Source organism: Eumetopias jubatus, unplaced genomic scaffold, assembly GCF_037043125.1.
Source record: "Eumetopias jubatus isolate StellerSeaLion01/CBP00866 unplaced genomic scaffold, mEumJub1_p1.0 scaffold_14, whole genome shotgun sequence".
Taxonomy (NCBI): domain Eukaryota; kingdom Metazoa; phylum Chordata; class Mammalia; order Carnivora; family Otariidae; genus Eumetopias; species Eumetopias jubatus.
In genome coordinates, this window is record NW_028274820.1 from 93,900,983 (window position 1) to 93,922,769 (window position 21,787).

Genomic DNA, 21,787 nt, shown 5'->3' on the forward strand with positions numbered 1-21,787 from the left:
AAGAAAGAAAAGTACAATAAATCCCAATGGATTCATAGTCAGTTTTTTGCTCTTGTTTCATTGTTTTATTTATTAGAAATGGAGCAGGGGAAGGGGCAGAGGGAGAGGGAGAAGCAGACTCCCCACTGAGCAAGGAGCCCAACATGGGGCTGGATCCCAGGACCCTGAGATCATGACCTGAGCCGAAGGCAGACACTTAACCAGCTGAGCCACACAGGCGCCCCTGTTTCATTATTTTAAAAACAAATTCCAGATGTCACATCGTTTCATCTCTAAAACATAACCATAAAAATCACATCCATAAAGTTAACAATTTTTTAATATTATCTAATATCCTGAATGTGTTCATTTTTCCTATATAGAGTTGGTTTGTTCTAATCAGAATCTTAAAATTAAAGTCCATATAGTGCATTTTGTTGATTTGATGACTTAATACTTTGAAACATTTTGTGCCGTTCAGTATAGTTTGTACATTTTATGAAAATGCAGAATGGAGACAGAGTTTACCCAGATGGAGTTTGGATGACAGCATTAAATACAGTTCTCAGAGATGGATGTACAGAGGGAAATGGATTTCTTTGTTTGAGAAAAGGTTTTTTTGTTTTTTGTTTAAGTAATCTCTACACGCAATGTGGGGCTCGAACTCACAGCCCGAGATCAAGAGTTGCATGCTCTACTGACTGAGCCAGCCAGGTGCCCTGAGGAAACGGTTATTTTTAGGATATGTGCTGCCGAAGTGAGCACGGAAACGGTTATTTTTAATCAACTTTTTCTGAAATGTTCTCTAAAGATGGGATCCTAAAGAGTAGGGATCTAATGTTATGGTTGAAAAAGATCCACAAGTGCTATCTTGGTTTATATGGCATTTTATTGGTTATCTATCACTGTAAAAATGCTGTTTAACAAATTACCTCAAAACTCAGTGACTTAAAACAGTATTTTAGCCCATGAGGTTTCAGTTAATGATTAGGCTGAACTTGACTGGGAAGTTATTCCTGTCTCAGCTGGGCTCACTCACATGTCTTCTGGTCAGTCAGAGGCTGTTGAACCCAATTTAGTCTGGCTGTGTTCTTAGGGTAGTGAAAGAGGTACAAAAAATGTCATACAAGTGCTTTTCAAGCCTTCCCTTCTATCATGTTTGCTGCTGTCCTGTTAAGTAAAGCCAGTTACATGGTCAAATTCAGAATCAGAGTATGATGGTACTAATTATATAGCAAAGAGATGGATACAGTGAAAGGTGAAGAGTTTAAGGCATAATCCAATCATTCTGTGACAGTTATTGAAAAAAAAACTACCACTTTGTTAAAGAGGTAAGAAAATGATAATAGAATTGAAAATTTCTTTGAGGGATGAATATTTTTGACTGAAGGACATTTGGAGAGGTAAAGGTTATTGGCGCACCAGTTTGTTGGGACTGGATGTCCATAACAAATTAAAATCTTCTTTGGTAATATAATTGGCCACACAGCCTGAATACTTCGTGGCCAATATAAAGACTGTATAGGTATCCTGTGCCATTAAAACAATAGGACTGAGCTATATTCTCAGGATGACAGTGATGAAGAGGAGGAGGACGACACAGATTCCCAAGGCAAGAATTTATCCCAGGGGAAAGACATGAACTAAGCCTAAGGGACACAGTGTTATAGTAGTATGCTGAAAATCAGTAATGTGCTGTGCAGTATATGTGCAAGGCACATTTTCTCATTTCTCACAACTGTATGAGATAGGTATTATTCCCACTTCTTTGGTGAGGAAGTGGATTCAGGTTAAGTAATGTCAGAATTACATAGCTGGTAATTGGTTTGGCAATAAGCCAGACCTTTTGGACTCTAAAGTCATATATTTACCTTAAAGAGTATCTGCCAGTTCATTTCTTTTTCTTTTTTTAGATTTATTTTATTTATTTGAGAGAGCGCACAAGAGGGGGTAGGGTCAGAGGGAAAAGCAGACTCCCTGCTGAGCAGGGAGCCCAATGTGGGACTCGATCCCAGGACTCCAGGATCATGACCTGAGCTGAAGGCAGTCGCTTAACCAACTGAGCCACCCAGGCACTGTACCAGTTCATTTCTTTAACTCCTGTTTAAGCCTATGCTATTTGTTGGGCATTGGAAATACACAGATGGGAAATATAAATAGCTTTCTTTAAGGTGGTGTGATATGTATATAAAAGTATATACATAAGTATATGTATGTACAAAAGTATATGTATAAAAGTATGATATGTACATAAGAGCGTCATGGAAGATAAAAAGATGGCACAAAGGGTTTGGCTCTCTGTGCTTATGTTTAGATGGGGGTGAGATGTGATTGATCAAGAATATTTCACAGAACAGTTGAATCTTGAATGAATCGACATATATGAGTTCGGACAAGGGGAGGTAAGGGATGATGTCTGAGGAAGAGGGATGATATCCTTCTGCAAAGTCACAGAGGCAGAAAACGAGTAAATTTGGGAAACTAGATATAACTATAGATTGTGTTGTGAAGTGGGAGAACAGCAAGAGATGGTTTGGGGCAGTTTTTGGTAAACGGTATTTTATACTTGGAATACACTGCTAAAGCAGAGGTTATAAGGTAATAGTTAAATTGAGATCAGTTGTATTCCTGACCTCACTGCAGTGAGGGCAGGTAGGCTCAAAACATCCTCATATCCCACCAGTTCATTTATGATATGCTCAGAAAGCATTATTTATACTCATATTGCCTTAGATAAGTCTTTTCTGAGCATTTATGAAATATTTTGAACTGATAATTTATTCTGCTTTTTATTCATGATCTTCTTTTCTGTTTCTTTCTAGGCAGAACGTGTCCACGAGTTAAATGAAGAAATTGGTAAGTTGTTGGCCAAGGTGGAACAACTGGGAGCTGAAGGAAATGTGGAAGAATCCCAGAAAGTAATGGATGAAGTAGAGAAAGCACGGGCAAAGAAAAGAGAAGCAGAGGTAATACAGTTTTTAATGGTAATATGTACAGCCTTACTGTCAAAACAGATCTGATTGGGAATTATTGAAAGTTATTGCTAGTATAGGCAGTTTAAACCATTTAAAAAATTTAGTTAGTCCATGTTATAGTAATGGGTTATGTATCAAAGTTGTGGGTGATTTTGTTATTACTTTAGAGGCTTTGATCTGTTGAAATTTATAACTAGAAAATGAAATTAAACTAGCTAGTCATACACAGCAGTCACATACAGAATGCATAAATGCAGTTCCTGTGATACCCTCCCTCCCTTGACTTTACCACCATGTAACCATAGCATTCTCCCTTCTCTTCCCATCTCAGTACAATCTGCTAGTACTTTGGGAGCCGCCTCCTCTCATTCTTTCTCCATAGCACAGGTCAAAATCTCATATCCTGCAAAGTTCTATTTTGTTTGCCACTTCATGTTTTTTTAGAAAATTGGGGTTTATCCACAGGGGGTTGTATTCTTCCATTTTGCCATCGTCCCCATTGCTCTTAACTCTTAACACACCTCAGTTTAATTTGTTCTTATTCTGCCCTTTTAAAAGGGAAGTCTAGATAAATGATTTTAGCCCATTTGATGCTACAGATTTTCTTCTAGGCACAACTGTAGCTGCATCCCACAGAATTTCATATATTGTTTTTATTTTCATTCATTTCCAATATTTGCTAATATTGCTTATGATTTCTTCTTTGACCTGTGGGTTATTTAGGAGTGTGTTTTTGTATATTTGTTGTTTTTCCAAATATTTTTGTTTTTAATTTAGTTCTGTTGTAGTGAGAGAACATTCGTGTGATTTCAGGTCTCTTAGATATATCAGTACTTATTTTGTGCCCTGAATGTGGTCTTGGTGAACGTTCCATCTATATTTGAAAAGAATGATACTCTGCCTTATTAAATGGAGTGTTCAGATTGAGTCAAGATAGTTGATTGATTATTAAAGTTTGCATATCCTATTGATTTTCTGTTCTATTTACTGAAAATTGTGGTAATTGTGGTAGACTTAAACCCAATGTACTAGTGATTACGTTAAATGTAAATGGTCTAAACATTCCAATTAAAAGGCAAAGATTGTGAAACTAGTTTTTTGTTCTTTTTAAGCAAGACTTAGTTGCACCTGAGTGACTCAGTCTGTTAAGTGCTTTCTGCTCAGGTCTTAAAAAAAAATAAAATAAAAGCAAGACTTAACTATATGCTAGCTACAAGAAATCTTTAAATATAAAGACAGATTAAAGGTAATAGGATGGGAAAGGATCAACCACGCAGCCATTCTTGTTAATTTTAAAGTCTTAAAATACTCAGGATTTCTTTAAATGTAATTAATATGATTCCAGAAGATAAACACTATGAATTTTTTGTTTAACTTTTTTTAAGATTTTATTTATTTGAGAGAGAGAAAACACTGGAGAGAGAGAGCAAGCATGAGTAGGGAGCAAAGGGAGAGGAAGAAGCAGGCTCCTTGCCGAGTAGGGAGCCCAATGTGGGCTCGATCCTGGGATCGTGACCTGAGCCGGAGGCAGATACTTAACCAACTGAGACATCCAGGTGCCCCTAAACACTATGAATTTTAAAATGCAGAATATTTTGTAGCTCATTTCCCCAAAAGACTCAAGTAATGAACCTTAGTAAGCATTATTATTTGCATATTTTGAAGTTTTCGTGAGATTTCATATATATGTATTTGAAGATTTTCTAGTAGCACACAGCGGCTTAACATCTTTAGCATTTTATGTTTTATTATCAGTTGATTTTTACTAGGGACAGGGCATTAAAAAATTTACTTGCTCATTATAGATTGTGTTCAGCTGCACATAGTAGAAAACTTATAATGGCTTAACCAAGGAAGGGTTTTGTTTTTCTCATTTATGAAATAATCGTGATTAGGGAGTCGGGCTGGTACAGCAGCCTCCTTGATTCCATCAAGCACACGGGCTATTTCTGGCTTTATGTTCAGCCATCCTTACTACATGGATTCATCTTTATGCTTATCAATTTGTGTTGGCCTTATGGCTACCATGCCAGAAGCCTTTTCTCTCTACATAACTAGAAAGAGGAAGAAGAGTAACAAGGCACAAAAACTGAGTTGACTTGCCTCCTAGTGTCATGTCTTTTTCTTTTTTTTTTTTAAGATTTTATTTATTGAGAGAGAGCTCACGAGAGAGCATGAACTGGGGTGGAGGGTGGGCAGAGGGAGTGGGAGAAGCAGAAGCAGATTCCTCGTTGAATAGGGAGCCAGTGAGGCTGATCCCAGGACACTATGTTCATGACCTGAGCCAAAGGCAGATGCTTAACCCACTGAACCACCCAGATCCCGTTTCTCTTTTTAAAAAACTTTTATTTTGAAATATCTTCAGAAAAGTTTAAGAAATAGTATAAGGAATTCCCCTATATCCCCTATATCCTTCACCCAAATGTTAACATTTTACCATATTTGCTTTGTCTTTCTCCTCGTGTGTGTGTGTGTGTGTTTTTAAACTGTTTGGCATTAAGTTATAGATATGATGTCTCTTTATCCCCAAATAGTCCAGTGTGTATTTTCTAAAGACAAGGATATTCTATTACATAACCGCAGTAGAATGATCTGAATCAGAAATTAACACTGATACAGTACTGTTAATGAATCTGAAGACTTTATGCAGATTTTTCCAATTACCACAGTAATGTTCATTTTTACTAAAAAATTTTTGTTCTTTGTTTAAGACCCAGTTCAGGATCATGTGCTGCATTTAGCTGTTAATGTCCCTCTAGGCTTCTTTAATCTGGAACTTCGGTCTTTGACATGATCTTGACAGTTTTGAAGAGTAGAGGCTAGTTATTTTGTAAAATGTCCTTCAGTTTGGGTCTGTCTGATTTTTCTTCCTGGTTAGATTTTTGACAGTACCATTGAAGTAATGTTATATCTGCTCCGAAGTCACACGTTAGTGATTTGTCCCATTTCTGGTGATTGGCCTGTTTTTCCACTATGAAGTTACAGTACTTTCTTTTTGTAACTGTAAATATTGTTTCCCATCACTTTCTGGTCCACAGGTGATAGCAGCTATTGTTTTTTTTTTTGTTGTTGTTGTTGTTGTTTTTGGTCTCAGTCTATTGACTCCATTAGAAAGGACTTTTCTATGGATTCCATCCAACTTGGGTATCTCCCTAGCCAAAGCTCTGTGGAGGCTTGGGAATGTAATGTCTTCTAGCTGGACATGCTGCTGGCCTCAAAAGGAAAAAAAAAGGTTACAGTGGATATACAAATCCACTAATACTTAATATTTCATTAATGAACTTAAAATGGTTGCATGTAAGACTTTATCTCATTAAGGCATCTTTCATTGCTTGTGTTATAGAACTGTTCCTCTTCGTGGAAAGTCTTTTTTTTTTTTTTTTTTTTTGACCGAGAGAGAGAGAGCGAGAGAGGGAACACAAGCAGGGGGAGTGGGAGAGGGAGAAGCAGGCTTCCCGCGGAGCAGGGAGCCCGATGTGGGGCTCGATCCCAGGACCCTGGGACCATGACCTGAGCCGAAGGCAGACGCTTAACGACTGAGCCACCCAGGCGCCCCCCTCTTAGTGGAAAGTCTTATAATTTATATGCCCTGTCCACATTTTTCCAAAGGGGGAGAAAATGATCTATGGGAAAGAAGGCACTGGAAGGAAACTGTGTCGAAGACATGTATTCTTTCTCTGCTAGGGTGGATGACTGCTTCCTTGGTCCTTCACTGATACATAGTTTTGGGGTTGCTACATCTCATTTTTAACAAAAATTGTAGAAAACAAAGCATTGTAGAACACTGAGAAAACTTTTTCCAAAAGTCATATTCTCTATCATGGTGGAATTCTTTTTTTTTAAAGATTTTATTTATTTATTTGACAGAGAGAGACACAGCGAGAGAGGGAACACAAGCAGGGGGAGTGGTAGAGGGAGAAGTAGGCTTCCTGCTGAGCAGGGAGCCTGATGTGGGGCTCGATCCCAGGACCCTGGGATCATGATCTGAGTCGAAGGTAGACGCTTAACGACTGAGCCACTCTGGTGCCCCTATCATGGTAGAATTCTTCTAGTAGTTCTTGGCAAAGTGCAGTTGAGTCTCTGATCTTTTACCTCCAGTGAAAGAGATCCCAAGGACAGAGGATGGGAATAGAGGAACCCATCGTTTTTGTGACAAAAATAGCCATACTTTTGTTATTCGTTAGAAAACATTTTTTTGTATAAACATAATGTATTTTGTGTAATGGTATGGACTCAGGTTTATATGAACATTGTTTTTCTCACTTTTGTTTAGGAAGTTTATCGGAATTCTATGCCAGCTTCCAGTTTCCAACAACAGAAACTTCGAGTCTGTGAAGTCTGCTCTGCCTATTTAGGTCTTCATGATAATGATAGACGACTGGCTGATCATTTTGGGGGTAAACTGCACCTGGGATTTATTGAAATAAGAGAGAAGCTTGAAGAATTAAAGGTACATTGGTAAATTAATGTCATATGCTTTATCTAATTTAGCCATCCATTGTTTTGATGTGTATTAGTTATCTTTTTGTATAAGGTTCTTGACTATTGAGTCTGCTAACAACTCATACCGAATAGTGTAAGATTATAAATGGAGATAACAACTGGTTTAATGGATGATGTCTGAGAAACAGACTTTTAAATAATGTCCCCTTATTCTGGGAGGTAATATTTTGTGTAAATAGGACATTGAATTAGTCTGGCAAACTGGGTTCTAAACTAATTCTTTCATGTAAATTCCCCCAAAATTTTTATTTTCTTTGACATAAAATTAACAATATAACATTAGTATAATATTTACTTTAAAGGAAGATTGAGAAAACGAGACTAGTATTTATTTGAAATATTTTGCAGTTCTTCACTAAATAGCAAGCTTGTAGGACCTCTAGTTTTACTTTATGCTCCTGCTCCCATTTCAGCAAGGAATTAGAATGAAACCTATCTTTAAAAAAAGGACAGTTACTGTCACGTATATGGCTATTGTGAGAAAGGCAATACAGTTCTTACTCATGTGCAGAATTCTTTTGAGAAGATATGGAAACAACACAGGGTATTTCTAAAGATGTAAGCAAAATCAGAGTAAATGGATATAATCAGTTTACTTTCCAACAATCTGATGTGGCTAGTTTTTTAAAAATTGTGGCACTGTAGCATTTTGTCACGAATGGAAGAATGGCTCAAGGATGGCAAACACTGGATAGTGAAATTAACCCAGAATCTGTAGTTTGATCTTTAAAATAATGAGTCAGATACACTTAGGGACATATCCATATTTGTAATTAACAGTGAGCTCTTCTAAGTATTCTGAGTAGCTGGGATGATTTTTGGTAAGTTTTTATTTAAAATGACAAAAGTGTTTCACCATATCAAATGGTTACTAGGCTCTGAATTAAAACTCAAAAATAGTACCTATTTGGGAATCTTTGCAGTTAATAGACCTAGCAACAGGACTGTTTAGCGTCTTACTGGTATTTTTTGAAGCAACAGAATTGGGATGGGAAATGACAGAAGACATTTTTATCTTGGAAATGAGAGAATAGGAACTTGTAGTGATTTATAATGCTTTAGTGTCCTTTAAAAAATTACAAAATATGTGCACCTTCCTGGCTCAGTGGTAGAGTGTGTGCCTCTTGATCTCAGGGTCGTGAGTTGAAGCCCCACATTGGGTGTAGAGATTACTAAAAAAATAAACTTGAAAAAATACAAAATAATGTTAGAAAACATTCATAGGAGAAAATGATTTTGAAATATTAAGTCATAAAGAAATACAAAATTCTACAAATGTTCCCCAGAAGGGGGAAAGATTTTGGAAACTAGACTTGTAAGCTTAATGATTTTTACCCAGCAAAACTTTTAATTGTTACTAAACAGATTTTGATATTATTTATACTGTATCAGGAACCAGATACAGTAGAGTTTAGGGTAATTCTTCTTAAGAATGAACCCAATAAGTAATGCTCCTCATTTTTTATTATTTGACCTGTCATTGTCTTTTAAGAGAGTTGTAGCTGAGAAACAGGAGAAAAGAAATCAGGAACGCCTGAAACGAAGAGAAGAAAGGGAGAGAGAAGAAAGAGAGAAGCTGAGGAGGTATGGAGTGATTAATTGAATAGTTCAAGTATGTGAAGTTGAAGTTCCCTGGCTCTAAAAAGAGGTGTGATTGATACAGGATATTAGGTGTTAAAAATAAATCTAGACATGGGAGATTTTTGTTTACTTTTGAAAATGTTACTATGTGAAAGTGTTCATACAAATATGTTATGGCCATCTAAGTCAAGGTGATTTCCTTCAAAATGTGTGGAAGGGTAAATAGTCACATCCTTATTTTTTGTAAGATTGACTACAAAGCTTTTCTAGCCCTCTGATTTTCATAATGGCTAGATTTGTACCAGATTGGTATCAAACTTTTCATTTTTGTGATATACTTTATTCTTGACAAAGGTTTGAGTTTTGGGGTACCTGGCTGGTTTAGTTGGTAGAGCATATGGCTCTTAATCTCAAGGCTGTGGGTTGGATCCCCACATTGGGTGTAAAGATGATTTAAAAATAAGATCTTAAAAAAATTATTTTATATCATACTTGGATTCTGTAATTCCTCAATTCTAGGAGCTATAAACTATTAAAATTGTATAAATAATAGCCAAATGTATGCAGTTCTTTTTATATTGGTATTCATTCGTTCATAAAACCCTATTCTTCATATTTAGAATGGTTAAATGTTCTGAGTGACTTTTACCCATTGTCAACAAATTGTGTGACATCATGGTGGCAATCTTCTTTGAATTCATGTACATAACTTTTTTAATAACCTTACAACGGACAGGTATGCCACAAAAGAATTACCTGCAGTTCTAATTTATGGTGTTCCCTTAATTGTATTGCACATCTCTGAAACTTAAATACTCTATCTCCAGATTTTGTGCCTAATTAAAACCCTTTATAATATATGACTTGATCACGCTGGCTTTCCCCAAGCTTTGAGCATATTATATTTGTTTATTTTAAGATGTTTAAACTAACTTTGTGTTACATGGCTTGTAGCAGGTAATATTTTTGCACTGTAATGAAAAAGGAAACATAAGTACATGTGGATATTTTGCCTTTTTTAGGGGAAATGCTGTCATACATCCATTGATAAATATGTTCTTCATTTACCATAATTTTTTATCTCGTAGCTTTATCACTATTCTCTTTTGTGTACACTGAGTTTCTATGGGAATAGTGCTCAGCATTTTGATATAAGACCATATAAGTGGCATTAGAAATCTCAGTTTGTTAAAATTCTGTAAGTAGTGCCACTGATTTATATGATTCAACTGAAATGATAGTTGAATGAGAAAGAAAAATTCTTTGCCATGACTACATTTTCACGTCTATAGATGACAAAGTATATCACATCTTACTCCTTTGTTGCCAGCTGACCAATTTCTTTTAACATTGATTATAAAATGTAATGCTATTTCAGAAAGGTGTTTAAAATTTTTTTTAAATCTGTAAACTTGAGGAAATACTATAACCAAGAATGAAAAATAAATCATAAGCAAGTACAGAGTTAAGCAAGATGGGATTCCAACTATGGTATTGAAAAGGATAATGATAAAAATCACTGCCACTTACTAAGTGCCTATTTATCAGGCACGGTGCTAAGAATTTACCTACAGTAGTTCATCTAATCCTTATAATCCTCCTGTGAAATTTCTATTACTGTCCTTCTTTCGCAAATGACAAGCAAAGCTTAGAGAAGGTTTATAATCTGTCCAGGTGACAGATAATGGTGCAGCCAGAGTTTTAAAACGTAATTCAGGCTGAGTTAAAAGCCATCCTTTAGTTGTGCTATGTATTCCCCACAAAAGACACCTGTGGTTTTCTAGTACCCATAATATTAGCCATTACTGTTGAGTGTTAATTGTGTGCTAGGGAATCGTGTCTTTTTAAGAAACAGATGTTGTAAGATTGAATTGGGTGTTCTAGGGATTATACTCTGAGGTTGCAGTTTGAAAGTGAATACATCTCCAAAAAAAAAAAAGTGAATACATCTCAGATTATAGAAAATTTTCTCTGTTCCCAGAGGGAAAGAAGAAATTACAGAGATATAAATAACAAAGACTTTTTCCCAGGTTGGGAATTGATTTCTGGAGAATTAGTGAGTGGTGATGTACCATGTTATAGTCTCCTAGGAGCATATTCTTTTTAAGAGCCGGGTATCGTAGTTAGGGGATCTCATATGCCAAGGTGGGAAAGTCTGTATAGTTTATGGTATATTTTGGAAAAATTTGTGTGCATTCATATGTGCCTTATATTTATAGAATTAATAAAAAGATTAGCAATCAGGAAGAGTGTAATTTTAACAGTACATTGTACTTTTTCTCACTTCTTTTTTTCTAAAAATAGATACTCTTTTTTTAGGTCTCGATCACATAGCAAGAATCCCAAAAGGTAAGCATATGCAAAATATATATAATTAGTGAAGTTCTTTTTTTTCAGAGGTAGTTTTTGTAGATTAAATATCTTTTGAAAATGAATGAGAATTACTAAGTTAGTACTCTTAATTCTTTTGTAGTTCAAGTTCGGGCATTGTGTTTTAAGATGAAACTGGTTAGAAGGTACTCGTGAACTGTAACTTTATTTTATCAGAGTAAAGTTATATATAGTGTGGTGTTAAAAGTAAAGCTAAAAATACTGGGGTGCCTGGTTGGCTCAGTTTGTGGAGCATGTGACTTCCTGATCTTGGGGTTGTGAGTTCAAGCCCCACATTGGGAATAGAGCCTACTGAAAAAAATAAGGAAAGCTTAAGAATATTTTAGAATATTTCTTTAAAATCTTTAGAAGCGCAGGTAAAACACATGACAGAATTTATTTTTAAAATCATTTTGGGTGGTACATGTCAAACGCAAGTCTAAGAGGTTATACCTGTTGAAAATATAAGTAGGTTAAGTAGTTGAATACATTTTTTTTTAAAGATTTTATTTATTTGAGAGAGATAGCAGGCATTGGGGCACAGGGCAGAGGGAGAGGGAGAAGCAGACTCACCACTGTGCAGGGATCCCAGGACCCTGGGATCATGACCTGAGCTGAAGGAAGACACTTAACCAACTGAGCCACCCAAATGTATTCAGCCCTACTTGAATACATTTTTGAAAGAAGGATCCATAGTGGGTTATTGAAGAGAAACTAAAATGCTTATTAGTTTACACCCTGATCTTCACTTTATATGAGTTTATTATCCCTTTGTATATTGATGACAAAACTCTAAAATTTTGACTTTCGGCATTAAAATTTGAGGGCTTTTTGAAGACTCTCTTTATAGTTTTTACTAGTTGCTGGAAACTTTTTTCTAACTGAGAAAGGTGGGGAAACATGGTGTATGTCATCATTTTTAATACTTCATGTGCAGTTTCCATGAGTCCATCCCCACCTAGAATACCCTTTCTTATTGTCAAGTCCTACCATTTTTCTTGTTCAGATCACATCTTTTTCAAACCTTCCAGGTATTCTTATCTCTAAAGAGTAATTATTTCTTGAGAACTTTTCCCTATAAACTAGAGCATTTGTTGTTATAAAAGAATAACCTGTCCAGTTGTGTCAGCCAATTTGTATTGTTTCTGAAGTCTAGGATGAGAAATAGAAACATTGGGGTACCTGGGTGGCTCAGTCCTTAAGCGTCTGCCTTCGGCTCAGGTCATGATCCCAGGGTCCTGGGATTGAGCCCCACATCGGGCTCCCTGCTCTGCGGGAAGCCTGTTTCTCCCTCTCCCACTCACCCTGCTGTGTTCCCTCTCTCGCTGTCTCTCTCTCTGTCAAATAGATAAATCTTTTAAAAAAAAATAGAAACATTAATTGGTGATACTATTCTTATTTACCGGTTGATTCATGCAAATTAGTCCCTCTGTTGAATAGATACTTAAACTGTGTACATAGAACATCCTCAGATATTGAGGCCAGAAATTTAATTTCTACTGTTCTACTCCCAGCTAGTTGCCTCATGATTACAATAGCCTCTTGACTGGTCTCTTAATTTCTGTACTTGCCCAATTCTCTTCTCCACCTCAGTCTGTTTTTCACACATCAGCCAGAATGTGAGCTCTTTAAAAAGTGAAACAAATTACATCAGCCCTCTTTTCAAACTCTCCAAAGGTGTTCCGTTTCACTTAGGAGAAGTGGAAATCCTCGCCATAGCTTTTCAAGTAGAGTGATTGATCTGAGAGCGGGGTAGGAACTAGTTTATGTCTTGTGTCAGGATATTTATTAATAACTTCCCCTTGCTCTTTATATAATTTATCATTGAGAGCATCCTGGTTTGAATTATGAGGTACTGGGTCATCCTGCTTGTAGGTAAGACCCCTGAATTATTCCCCTTGCTCACTTCATTCCAGCCGAACAGGTATCTTTTAGTACTTCAACATTCTGAACTTTTTGTACCACAGGGCCTTTACACCTGTGTTCCCCCTACCTGAAGCACCCTAGTTTGAGATGGCTGATTAGCTGATTACCTTATTTCATCTTTGCTTAGATGCCGTTTTACCAGAAAAGCCTTTTCTATCTATCCTTTATAAAAGATTACCACCTCATTTCTGTCCATCTTTACCTCCTTGATATAGCATTTCTTTACTAGCTGACGTATCTTTGTTGACTGCTAACATATCTTTGTGGACTTCTTTCTGGAGCATAACCTCCATGAGGTGTTACGGACTTTGCTTTATTTGCTGCTCAGTCTTTTTCTAGTACCTAGAACAGTGCAGTGTGCACCCAGTAAATACTTTAAAAATTTTTTTTTGGATTTTATTTGAGAGAAGGAGAGCGAGTGAGAGAGCACGAGTGGGAAGAGGGGCAGAGGGAGAGGGAGAAGCAGACTCCCCGCGGAGCAGGGAGCCCGATGCGGGGCTCGATCCCAGGACCCTGGGATCATGACCTGAGCCGAAGGCAGATGCCCAACGACTGAGCCACCCAGGCGCCCCTAAATACTTTTTAAATGAATAATTGTCTAGAATTTTTTAAAAGATGAATGAAATTATGCATTGAAAGACACAGATTCATTGTAATAGCTCAGTGAGTGACTAAACAAAATACCATTTAATAAAACTTGGATTGAATGAATTTTATGTTCTTTTCCCTATGCTCCTTTTCAGAGATACTTTATTGTTGAAGTACTCAACTGTGGTTGATGCTGGGTCCACTATATATGTCTTTCTTTGAATATAATGTTGACATAAGCTGAATGCTTTTAAACTTCATTTAACAAAATCATCACTTGAAAGTGAGCTGTTTGTAAATTGTATCACCTGAATATGCTTTTGTGAATTTATCAAATTATGAGAAAACATCACATTCTTAAAGTGACTCAGTTTTTAACAGCTTTATTGGGGTATAATTTACATAAGTTCACCCATTTAAACTGTACAGGTCAATCATTTTTTAGTGAATTCAGAGTTGTGGAACTGTCAAAGTCAAGTTTAGATAGTTGCCCTTACTCTTAAAATGACCTTTAGAAGAAAGTTGCATATCTTTTTTCCTGCTTGTTTTCTCTCAAATGTTTTATGTCCTCTGCATGTGCCATTTCAACCCTCAGCCCACACATACGTTGATAGTTTTGTGACGCAGCGGAGGCTACACGAGTGTTTGTCTTCTGGCTTCTTCAAAACATTTTTCCTTTTCTCTAAACTGTTCTCTGCTCATACTTTTTTCAATTCCGATAAAGTTCTCTAAACTGATTGATGTATGTTAGTTTTTTCTCCCAAATTAAGTACTGCTTTAATAGAGGGCATTTAGACATTTTGATGGTCCTGTCACCTTTTTAATTCAGAGTTAGTGACTTATCATAAACAATAGTCTTTCTCCTGCCTCTTCTCACTTTTATCCATATCCATCAGGTACATACTTTGTTTCTAAAGTATACCAGAAATCTTAGAAGTTTAAATGAAATACAAATCCATAAATCATCTAGAGAATACAATCCAATCCTTAGCATATAGTAGTGTTATGGATTGTCTTTTTATATTTTTTGATGTAAATCTGATTGAGCTCTGAGACTAGTGTTTCATTTGTATTTTGAAATTCTAGTATGTACTTAATATTGCCACCATTTTATTTTGGTGTAGATGTAGCTGACTTGAAATAGAACTGGCATTAAGTCAGGTTACTGAGGTATCATTTGTCTTAAAAGAAGAGGCTTTAGCAAAGGAGAAATGCATTGCTGAGAAAGCTAAAAGCTAAAGCCCATGTTTTTTTGTAGGTCCAGGTCCAGGGAGCATCGCAGACATCGGTCTCGCTCTATGTCACGGGAACGGAAGAGGAGGACTCGATCCAAATCTCGGGAGAAACGCCATCGCCACCGATCCCGCTCGAGCAGCCGCAGCCGCAGCCGCAGCCACCAGCGCAGCGGGCACAGCTCCAGAGACAGGAGCAGAGAGCGATCCCGCAGGAGGTACTGAGGCGTCCGTAAGAGGAACGGAACTGCCTTTATGGTTTAGAGGTGGAATACTGTTGGTTTGAAACTTGCATCTGGTCACATGTACACATTTGTGTGTGAGTGTATAACATTTTTTCCCCCTGATTCTATGGGTAAAGAATACACTTAGGAGCCAGAGTAAGAAATTGGAACCAATATGTGCTACAGAGGTTATTGCTCTTTCTCTTAGTGTATTTTGGAAAAAAAGTACTTTGTGGGCAATTTAGGTACCAATACTCAGTTTTTACAGTATGTACTGGTGGATTAGGGGTTCTGAGAAGCCCTTTCATTTAAAGAGTTTAGCTTTGTTTGACTTACTGTTTTCCAAACTTCTTTGAGCTGGTGCACTTTTTCAGAGCAGACACATTCTGGTATATTATTTTATCTGCACTGTAGGTATACATTGCTATAGACAGCTTGGTGGGGCCGATTCAGAATCTTGAGGTTAGACTTTCTTGGCATGAAAATTTGAAAGGTGCGAGGAGGGCAGATCTAGGGCGTGGTGCGTTGAAGGACCTGAATTATCTGTTCAGCACAAAGGATTAGAATGTGATAGAAAAGCTACATCACCAAGCTCCCAAAACTTCTCAGGTCGTAAGATGGTCCTTAAGCCAGGTCATTTCTACGGAACATAGAAACCATGCTTACCATCGCTTTTTTTCATGACAACTCTTCTTAAGCATATATGTAATAAACCTTTTTTGAGTGCCTAGCACCTACTAGTCTTAAATTTTCTATCGATTACTCTCCATAAAGCCCATGATAGAATTCCCAGAAAGCTGATAATCTTTTGGCAGGGGTGGGGGAAGAGGACAGAAGCCTTTCCCTGAAACCACTCACTCGAAGAGTTGGTGAATAGGCTTTCACTGAATATTTTCTTCTGTTCTTGCCTTGTTCCAAGTAGGTCCTCCCCCCCCCACCCCGCTTTATTGAGGTATAATTGACAAAATTTTAAGATATTTGAGGTGTACTTTGTGGTGATTTGATACACACACACACACACACACATTATGAAAGAGTTCCCACCAGTGGTTAATTAACATCCTTCACCTCAGGTGTTTATCCTTTTTTTTGAGGAGAACATTCATGTTCTTCTCTTATTAGCAAACTAGTTCAAGCAACTTTAATCAAAAAGACTTCTATACTAGGCCTAGTAAAAAATAACCAAGAAGTATTCTGTAATTGAGCAACTTTATTCAAGTTAGAGCACAAGACTAACATCTTTGATAATAAACAGGCCCTTAAAGTGGTAAGGTGTACAGAGTAATATAGGAGTTTAGATGAGGGAAATACCATAGAAATTAAAAAAGGCTTCAGAGAGTAGGTAAAACCAGGTAGTAAAAAGATATTCGAGATGGAGTAAATATCACAGACCAATGCAGAGAATGAACAAATTCCCCCTGAGATTTACCTGCGCTGTATGTTTTGAGAGTCACCCTACTGCTTGATGGAAGGTCTAGAGAGTTTGTTTTGTGAACTTGCCCCCAGATCATTGTTTCTTTCTGGTATCTGTGAACTCTCAAATGTCTTTATTAAATGGTGGTCGGGATGGAAGGGAGGGGCATCGTAGTCCCAATGGTTCCTGCATTTATGAAGTTGTATAGGACATATTTCTACTATCCTACATGACACCCTTACTATTTTCAGCATGTTTATAAACAGGTTTATTTTTGTAAAACTATTAAAAGTTTTTTTGCTTTTCTCAAGAGCACTTCTAATCTCGACAACTTACTCTTTCAAAGCAGCCTTCTGTGTTTTTACCAAAACTAAGCAGCCAATTGCTATATATTTGAGTTTAAATTTCAAAGTAAAGGTCCTAGTTACAAGTCTTACGATTTGCTTTTTCCCTAACTGTGAAATACTGGTATATGACATGATTCTGTTGGTGACATTTCCCTGGCAACAGTTATCTTAATAAATGAGGACTTACCTGCATTTTTCTACTTCCTGGTCTGTTCAAACACCTAGTGCAGTCTTGAGAGTCAGACTACTTGGGTTCAGTGGCCTTGGCCAAGTAATCTCATTATTCTGTCTTCCTCCCATCTTCGAAGTACCTATGTTATTAGGATTAGTGGTAGTTTGAATGACATAGTGTAAGTAAACTGCTTATGGATGAGACGTTGTAATCCCTCACAAAATCGTAGTTGAGGCTCATCTCATGGTTATTTTCCGGTTAGTTACTGACCTCTGAGACTTACCTGCAACTGTGTCCTTAATTCTTAGGCATCATTTCTCTCCATATTCTATTCTTAAAAAGATTGTGGAGAGGATTAGTGTAACCAGACATGCACTGTGATTTTTTTTTAACATCTTTCTAAAATCATGCTTATTAAAACCTTAAGGTAGAACATGCTCAAAGTTGACATTAATTTTTGAACCTTTTCGGTTGAATCCCCCTTATTTCTAAAACTGAGTATAGTATTTTTTTTTCCTGCCTTAGAAGTTCAAAGTATTACTTGACCCATGCTCAGAATTACGATCTGAGGCCTGGTTAAGTGGTAAGATTATATATAAAGTACCAGGTCACTTGTAAAGTACCAAGTAAATGTAATATATATTACTGATTCATTCTAGATGTTGAAAGTAGAGATTTTATATTCTGATCCCATAATATCCTTTGATTTTCCTTCTGATTGAATCTCTGCTAGCAGGTTATCACTTACCTTTCTTATTGAAATTGGGTATGGGAATGGAGAGATGGTATCAAGAAACCGTTATGGTTGATCAAAATATAGGGTGATCATCTTTCTGTGTCTTCCATTCTTATTTTTTTCTCTTGGTTGAATGAGCTCACTCAGGAAGAGTAAAGAAGATTTCAAAAATAATAAATGGTTATTTAAAGCCATTTCATTGACTAATTCTCTTATCTAAATCAAGTTTTGGCAAACTGTTGCCTGCAGGCCAAATCTGGCCCCATAGCCTGTTCTTTGAATAGCTCCTGAGCTATGGGTGGCTTTTACATTGTTAAAGGGTTGATAAAAAAGAAAAGGAAGAAGAATACCCCCTTAAATATTTACACTCTGGCCAGACAGCAAAGAAAAAAAGTTTGCTGACTCCCATTCTAAGTCCTTAATTTCCACCCAGTTTGGCACCTGTACTGTTAACACTTCCACTTTTTTAAGGTATTGTATTTTTATATTAAACACATTTGCCATGAATTAGAAAACCTTTATGATTACCTCTGAGATAATAACATCCTCCACTAAGTCATTATTGTAGCTTATGGTTTCTGGCCCTTAATTTGTTTTCACTCATCTCCCTTGTCAGATTGGGTAGTGCTCTTTTTGGTCAGAAAACTGGCTCCTCTGTCTTTCTTGGATGTATTCTGTATAACTTCAGCTATCAGTACCTTAATATTTATCCGATTCTTTCATTTGGATATTGGGTTTCCCAACACATTTTGCTCCTCAAATTAATATTTTTCAGATCCTCAAAAGAGAGATTCAGAGACCAAGACTTAGCATCACGTGACAGAGACAGGAATTCAAGAGACAGATCACCTCGTGACAGAGATCGAAAAGATAAGAAGCGGTCCTATGAGAGCGCTAATGGCAGATCAGAAGACAGGAGGAGCTCTGAAGAGCGCGAAGCAGGGGAGATATAATTAGCTGTGTACATATCCTCAATCCTTAAGCTTCCTATGGAGTTACATACTATTGTTTAGTTTACAGCTGTTGGGGGTAACAGTGAGCAGTTCCAGACTCCGATCCAGATAGGCTAGATGCACAGTATCTAACTTGATCTGAACTGAATTTGTTTCCCTGATGAAGCCTAAAACTACATCCATAGTTTCTGGTGAACCTGTAATGCGATTCTGAAAGTACAGTTTTATATAATAAGATGCCGATATCTATTCTTTCTAGTAGGAGTGATAGTGAACGAATTGTGTTGCTTGCCTTGGGATTTTTTGAACATTTGTAAAATGCTGTCTTCCTTTCTAGTCCACAAACAACAGCTTTCAGAACTTTTCTTTTTAATTCTTCTTCCTCTGACTTTTGTATCCCCTAATACCTCCACCCTCTAATTATAAGAGAAAGGGGGAGCAGGGAAGCAATATAACTTCTGTTCTAAGGTTCTGTTCCCATTTATTACTAGCTGATTACAGAGCATTTATACTGGAAAGTGTGTTAAATACTGAGAGTTTTTGTTTTGTTTTATGGTGCCTATTTAGAGTTGGAAGTTGAACAGCTGTTGCATTACATACTTTGCTTTTTTTATTGAAATTTTGAAATCAAACGTCTTGATTTTTCTGTTCTATTGAATTGCTATGTTCAGGATGTTTTGGAAGGGGGGTGGGGGCAGGGACTCTTTCATAAGCACTTGTTTTATTTTGTGTGTGTGTGTGGAGTATAAAGGCTACAACCTTATTGTAAAAATTAATAAAATGAAACAATCACCACCACCATCATTAAACTGTAACTTGTCTAGTAAATTGTCACTAGAACTATTTGCTGTGGGCCATTTTTTCTATTCTGTTATATCTTTTATTAGTGCCTTACTGTGCAAGGCACCAAAGGAAATAAATATATACTTGCCAAGATGAACTGTTGCTCCACCTGGGCCCTGTGCTGAGTGTATTCCAGCTACTTTAGGGCTGTTTGTAACAGTTGCTATGGAGAAGGACCAGACCTGGAAAAGAAATTGGGTTTTTGTTTTTTTCGTTCAGCAAACTAAAATAAAAACATCGTATACTCAACGTAATGAGAATAACAGTTTCTCCACTGAAGAGCTATGTACCTACTAGTGATTTTAAACAGTAGTTGGGGAGGTATCCCTTGTGATTCTAGGAAATCTAGGAACAAAAATACTTGAGCCAAGTTAGGGTCTGTACAGTCACCTTCTAACAATTGTCTTTGGTAAATATTAATTTGGCAAATTTAATGTGAGGTACATGGGCCACAGAAAGAGAAATTCTAAGTCACAAATTTACATCTAAAAGGGACATTCACCAAGTTTACCAAGCTGTGTGTCATTAACTGAAGGTTTCCTGCCATATTTGGTTGCACACATCCCAGTTTATGCATAACTCAGTCTGAGACCCATCTCCCTAGTGGCCCATTTTCTTTTACTCTTGGTTTCTGAGAAAAAAAAATTTTTTTTTATGTCCTTTGGATTTAGTACCTTGGAGTGTGGAGTAAGATCAAACAGGTTAAGCTGGTAGATACAAAACGACTGTGACCAAACTCCAAAACATTGTTAAATGTTTTAGCATTAAGTTTACTATCTCTCTGCCTAATTGTATACATGCTTATTAGCTGTTAAGGCAGTTCTAATTTGTAGGGCAGTACTGGCTCCATGACTCAACAGGTCAGCAGTAGTCAGTGAAGGACATCATCAACTCGGGCTGGATTCCCATGTTAGAGCACTTCAACTGTCTGGCTCTCTAACAATCTCATTTTAAAAATCCTTTTAGAATAATTCTGTTGCTTAGGTACTTCTAATATTTGGACTTGGGGATAAACAATCTATATTTTAAATCATCACCCTTAAGCCAGGCAGCTACTCTGAATTAGAATAACCCTAAAATCTCATCTGTAAGAAGGTGGAAGAGGGGTTAGTACTATATCCTCCATACTGAGAAGGATCTTAAGACCAAAGATGATCCAGGGCATTGTACAGCTGTCTTCTACCCCTATTTTCTAAGTCATATTTTCTGCAGCTGTCTGGACTTTAATCCCCGTATCTTTCGGAGCAAGGAGCATGATGGTGAGGTCACGGTTATCTTTAAAGTGGCACCACCTGGTATGGAAGGAAAGGTGGCAGCGGAGGACCCTAGGCTTGCCTCATCCCACAGACACAGCTATCCATTCATCCTAAATACCCCAGAAATCAACCTCAAGACTGGCAGACCCAACTCCACAAGTAAACCAAAGGTAGGAAGCATAGAGATGGAGTTTGGGGAGAAATGGGTCCTGGCTGCTGCAGAGAGGAGGGAGCCCTGGTTATGGAGAAGGTAGAGAGAGAGGGGGAACACATGGGGGAACACAAAAGGAGAACGTTTCCTCATAACCATTGGTCTGGAAAGTGAGAGGAGTTGAATTTGAGTTCTTGCAACCAGTGGGACTTAAAGCCAGAAGTTTTAAGTGTTGGCAGGCTGGGCTCCTGGAGAGTCCAGTCTGGAGGCATCGCAACTGCTCTTGGAAAGAAGGCAGGCAAACAACCTAGGGACAGACAGAGTGGAAACGGTGATCTAAAGAGTGCTGGTGGAACCCACGGGTCGGGGGCGGGTGTGTGGAGATTATTTTATCTTCTTGGGAGCGTGACCAAAGGCAGCATTCACAGAGATACTGCTACAAGAACAAAGAAGCTGGCCTGCCCTTGCCCGCCCTTGTCTTCCTACATGCCTCAGTATAAACAGAGCCATCTGCAGGAACTGGCTGCCTAACTGGCT

The 21,787-nt window shown here is 37.4% G+C and overlaps 1 protein-coding gene across 7 annotated transcripts in view; it reads left to right on the forward strand.

Moving 5' to 3' along the window:
• LUC7L2 (LUC7 like 2, pre-mRNA splicing factor) overlaps positions 1 to 19,940 on the forward strand; it is a 71,451-nt gene extending 51,511 nt beyond the window's left edge. For 4 of the 7 annotated variants that reach the window (XM_088018347.1, XM_028106194.2, XM_028106196.2 and 1 more), the window contains 6 exons: positions 2,802 to 2,945; positions 7,228 to 7,404; positions 8,950 to 9,041; positions 11,358 to 11,387; positions 15,181 to 15,372; positions 18,823 to 19,940. In XM_088018347.1, the coding sequence (XP_087874473.1) occupies positions 2,802 to 2,945; positions 7,228 to 7,404; positions 8,950 to 9,041; positions 11,358 to 11,387; positions 15,181 to 15,372; positions 18,823 to 19,000 (813 nt within the window). In that variant the 3' untranslated portion in view covers positions 19,001 to 19,940. Of the gene's footprint in view, positions 1 to 2,801; positions 2,946 to 7,227; positions 7,405 to 8,949; positions 9,042 to 11,342; positions 11,388 to 15,180; positions 15,373 to 18,822 lie in introns of all 7 variants that reach the window. The other 3 variants (XM_088018346.1, XM_028106195.2, XM_088018345.1) reach the window with 1 other exon arrangement.
• Positions 19,941 to 21,787: the final 1,847 nt, after the last annotated feature.